General features: G+C 40.1%; 1 protein-coding gene across 1 annotated transcript in view; it reads left to right on the top strand.

Annotated features, from left to right (window-relative positions):
• The first annotated feature begins 3,412 nt into the window (after window positions 1–3,412).
• nr1d2b (nuclear receptor subfamily 1, group D, member 2b) overlaps window positions 3,413–5,501 on the top strand; it is a 13,011-nt gene continuing 10,922 nt past the window's right edge. Inside the window, exon 1 of the mRNA XM_034892160.1 lies at window positions 3,413–3,885. Coding sequence (XP_034748051.1) covers window positions 3,867–3,885 — 19 coding nt within the window. The 5' untranslated portion in view covers window positions 3,413–3,866. The remainder of the gene's footprint in view (window positions 3,886–5,501) is intronic.

Here is a 5,501-nt window from a genome sequence, read left to right as displayed (position 1 = left end):
AAAGGACCGGAGCAGACTACAACGGACAGTTAGGACTGCAGAAAAGATCATCGGTGCCAACCTGCCCTCCGTCCATGACTTATACACATCCAGAGTCAGGAAACGGGCAGGAACCATCACTGCAGACCCTTCTCACCCCGGACACAATCTGTTCCATCTTCTGCCCTCTGGGGGGGCGCTACAGAGCACTGTACCCCAAAACCAACAGATTCAGGAACAGTTTCTACCCACAGGCCATCTCTCTGATGAACAGCTGACTATTGACCCACAATTCAGTTCTGACCAATAACCCAGTAACACTGTCTCTACAGCACCTGTTTACTGGTTACACTATTATTCCATTTATTTAGTATTTATTCGTCATTTTCATATCTCACCTACTATCCATTATTCATTCATCATTCTCATTTCCTATCTTCATTGCACTCATCTCTCTCTCTACATTGTTTCTGTTTAGTGTATGTATAGTGTGTATATATTGTTTGTCTGGTTGTTTGTTTTGAATGTATAAGCACATTGTGAACAACTATGCTCCAAAGGAAAATTTCTTGTATGTGTCTTCATACCTGGTCAATAAATCTGATTCTGATTCTGATCTCTCACGATACACCCTCTCTACTGTCTCTACAATAGTTACCCCCCCCCCCCCCCCACCCAAAAAAGCCTACTGATTCGTGTCAGGATCTGAAAAGGGTTTATTGCCACAGTAAGTTACACCTACGTGGAATAAGATAGATTTATCTGTCCAAAAGGATTTTTTTAGACAAACAAACAACATCTGCTGTTTAAAAAAATTCAACACAACTATAGTGCATACAAACATACACATAGAAAGTATACAGACACAGACTGTTGCATCACATGTTGTATTCAGAGACTAACACTTGCCAACAAATCTGCGCCATGCCCATTTTGCAACACATCAAAAATTTGCAGCAAGGGTGAAAAGTAAAAATGTACATGTGTGTATTTAATATTATCTCTGTGTTTTAGACACAGATATTTTAATAATAATGGTCCAGAATAATGTGAAATTGCACCAATTTGTGTACCTCCACAAGCCTAGGGAAAACACAGACTCTGTTTGTTTATAAGGCAGATGAGTTCAAATTATTTGTGCAAGATAAAACATTTTCAACTTGTGTGGTTGTGTGCCTGAGTTAACTCCAGAGGAATTCCCAGACAAACACGTCACTCCATTAGGGTTGTAACTCATTTCCCGACCGATTAATCGTTATCTTGTCTAGGAATGTTAGAAAATCCATTAGTTTTCCAAAGTCCAACGTAACGTCTTCAAATGTCTTGTTTTGTGTGACAAGTAAGAAGCCAATTCTATCAATAGGGAGACGATGGAACAGGAAAATGGCTGTGGGTTTGTCATTACAGTGTGTGGGCAAGCGAGAGAGAGGGAACATGTCATTAGAGCATAGTCTCAAAACTGAAACTTAACTTTGATTTGGGCATTAGTCAGTGTTAATGGGTGTAATTCTCTGCTTCATCTATAACGGTTATGAAAGTTAACTGCAGGCTGGAGTTAACAGTGAAAGCAGTTAATCTGTGGGGTGGCATTATATCTGAAAAAAAAAACATATGTGCTGTTGCAAATTAGTAAAAAATAAATAAATAAAAGTAAGTCAGACTGATGACATTAGTAGCCAACTTGTAAAATCCTGGCTATGGTATATAAAACAACAGAGGAAAGAAAATATTTCATATTATAAAAAGGTAACTCAACAGTAAAATACATGAAGCATATAAGCATATAAGCATATAAGCGGAAAGTTCAGAAATATCATTCAAAAGATTCGTCAGACATTTAACCTGATAATACATTTATTTATATAGCACTTTTCAAAACAAATGTTACAAGTGCTTTACAAGACAATACAAACAAATAAATGAGGCAATAGTGAAATGAATTATTAAAGCAGTTATTTATATCACTATATCAATAATAGAATAAAAATAGTAATACAAGACAATAGAAACAAATTGGATAAGGCCCTGCAGAAGTCGGCCGGAGGAGCTGCCGACCACCTTCTACTCAGCCATCTTTCAGTCCGTCACCTGCACCTCCATCCTGGTCTGGTCCCCGTTACCCCCCTGGTAGGAGACACGGGGCTGACGAATTTTTCAATTACAATATTGTGATTAATATTTAATTATTGCAGTGAACTGCCTTGCACTATATTTATATTTATATTCAAATCTTAAATCTCAGACCATACTATCATAGCACTATTCCTTCCATCTCTTCAGTTGTTATTGTATATTTTTGGTAAATTTCTAAATTGTTATTGTATTTTTATACTGTATACTCATGCCTTGTTTGTTTGTGCAAACCTGGTCAATAAAGCTGATTTTGACTCTAATTCGGAAACATATATGTGTATAAATATTTGATATACGCAAATAGGTGCATAATACATACAAGCATGCTCTGTACACATGCTTTGCCACACATATGCACATAAACAAACCTCTCACATCACTGTGGGACATTATAAAATCGCCATTCAAAAGAAATTAATTTTTAAAAGTCGATACAGATGCAAATGATGGTATCTCTAATGGAAGTGCATTCCAGAGGTTGGGAGTTGACAGCATAAGCCTGATCACCTGTAATAGTCACACGATTACACCTGGGAACAGGAAATAGCTGACTAGATGATCTCAGATTGGGTTCAGACTCATACAGGGTGTTCGAGATCACCCAGAGCTCTCATAGAGTCCATTATATACTCTGGGGCCAGTCCCAGTTGTTCTTTCAAACCAAGTAACACCATTTTAAAATAGATTCTAAAACGTAAAGGAAGCCAGTGCAATGATTCTAGGACAGGTGTAAAGTGCCCCCAATTGTTAGTACCCATTAAAAGCCTGGCAGCGGAATTCTGAGCCAGTTTTGTAGGCCTGATAGTTGTTTCTGAGTGAGGCAGGAATTCAAGGAGTGGCACTACTCAAATCTAGAAAAAATTACAAGTATGACCTTCACCATGTCAGTGAAAGACCGAGAAGATTTTATTTTGGAAATAGTTCTTATTTGTGAAAAAACATGCTTGAATGACTGTCTTGACCTGTTTTTTTAAGGCAAGGTCAATATGACTTCTGAGTGTCTGGTATAGTGTGTGGCATAGCAAATTAAAGAACCCGGCACAGTGGCGACCAATCAGTTAAACCTCTATTTTAGTATTATTACCGACAATCTGGATACATACCAATCTGTTATTCTACTGCAACGTGCTTCGGTTTGGAGACAGGATGTAGGCTACTTGACAAAGTCTGAGTTCACTGCATGGCTGTGTGGTTCACTGTGACCGGTGAAAGTATGTCAGTGGGCTGCATTGACACCAGTGCTGGGTAGTAGGAGGAGCCGACCGACTGGGTCACATGGTTGCACACCCGACACGGAACAGTCACTGCAAAAGCAGAAAACCAAGCTGCCCTTCACACCACTGAGTTGCGCCTGTGTCGCAGCTTTTCTCCTTTTACCAGCTTTGAATGGAATACGCCATATTTCAAGACATAGCCAGTTAGTGTGAAACTGACGAGCTGTGTTTGCCTCTGTTGGTAGCGTAAAGCCAACACCCTGACCACCTTCAGGACGGAAAACGGATATTTTGACGGCGTTGAAAGCCCGGTCTCTGAAAACTTAACTGCTTCGGGTTTTTGGGGTGGTTCGCTAGTCGTTTGTCACTGGCGAAGTTTCCCGTTTCTCACCGGGTTCAACGTAAGGGCTCGTTCATCTCAATGTTGTAGCTGAACAGCCGGGGCTCACTCAGCGACTTTTCAGTTGCTGGACACAATCAGAAACACGGCTTCGACACCGAGGTAGCACAGGAGGAGGAAAATCCCCAAAACTCACAGGAATGGAGTCGAGCAAAGCTGGTAAGTGGGCTTCTGCCCCACTTTAAGTGATAGAAGGTAACATTACAGCTTGTTACAGTGGGCTTAATATTTGGTCACATCCTGCCGTTATGTTTAGGGAAATTGAGTTTTGTAAAAGTAGCACGATTAGCATAATGGTGATATATGTGTACAGTGTGACAAAGCACTTTAAAATGGGAAATGGTGTGTTGTATTGAACTGGGCTAGAAGAGCCAGCGGGATGCTGTTTTCAACGTCAGCCAGTTCAACGCTACTGCAGTCCTCTCCTCTCACATGGACCCATCAGTCTAGCCATGTGCACCTCTGTTTACGCTCCCCGTGCGTCGCCGCTCATTGGCCAAGCGGCGCCGTGACGTAGCCATTGCATAATTGCTCCCGTCAAGACAGTGTGGGGTCCCGCCGCGATACACGTGAGGCATCACGCAGCAGATCGCGGTGACCCAGTTTTCCCGGGGAAAAAACATGCTTGCTCCACGTGGGGTCGTGTTGAAAAAATGTCGATCGTTTTGGTGCATTCAGTGCTCATGGGATACAATGCTCTTTGTATAGTATATTATGTAATTTGAACACTGTTTTTTTATGTTAACATAAATGGGTTTACTCAGAGAAGTCAGTAATTCAGTAATTTCAATAACATAGTTTCTTATATTCCATTTGCAAAAACTAAAATTAATGTTTTTTAGTACATGTTAGGTTACTTTAAAAATCAAATGAGAGGACCCAAATTACTAAATTTCTCCAAATCAGTTGGATTTAGTTAGAAGCTACGAACAAGTGAAATGGACCAACATGTTTCCCATTGACTTGCAAGTGTTGGGAAGTTGACATTTCCCTTGAGACCCGAATGCAACAATCCGTAGAGTCAATCCAATTTTGTCAAATTTGGGTAGAATAAATCAAACAAAGAACAAATGTTTGGCGAGTTAATCCTCAATACAAACCTATAATTTGTCACTTTAATACATCATAATAGTACAGGGTAATTATCTACTGAGTAAGATTAGTAACCGTTTTGAGGATTGTTGAACCTTGTTAATATCTTTACTTTGTGAAATACAATTTGATGTGATTCATGGCATATTGACTACAGTTTTATTCTGAAAAAACACAAGAGGTTGTAAAATGCTCCATAGTATCTGCCACGTGGAAATATATTATGTGTTTTCAAATACATTTGTCTCATTTCCTGGTGGAAAATAACCTGGTTCAGTTAAACACATTTCCCAGTCAGCTTTTATGTTAGTACTGCGTTATTAATAAACGGTCAAAATAAATCTGAAAATCATAAAAAAAGGATGGGGTGTCAACTTACTTGAGATTAAATACATAACTTCTATCAAGTACATGTCATGTCAGGTTTTAAAAAGTCGACCCATTAAGAAAGGACTTTTTGTCTGTGAAAGGCTCCAGGGACAGGCCAGACTACCTACCACAGAAGCTGAAGCTGAAATTATATAACGGCCGTTACTTAATCACTGAAGAAACCAGGTCAGCCTATGTTGGGGTGGAGGCAGCCGCCTGTCTGCTCAGCGTCTAATGCAGGGGTGTCCAAACTACGGCCCGCGGGCCAACTGCGGCCCGTCGGTCAGTTTTTATTGGCCCGCAGCAAATTCTGA

Source organism: Etheostoma cragini, chromosome 14 (assembly GCF_013103735.1).
Source record: "Etheostoma cragini isolate CJK2018 chromosome 14, CSU_Ecrag_1.0, whole genome shotgun sequence".
NCBI classification, from domain to species: Eukaryota; Metazoa; Chordata; class Actinopteri; order Perciformes; family Percidae; genus Etheostoma; species Etheostoma cragini.
This window is presented reverse-complemented; position numbering and strand designations above follow the sequence as displayed.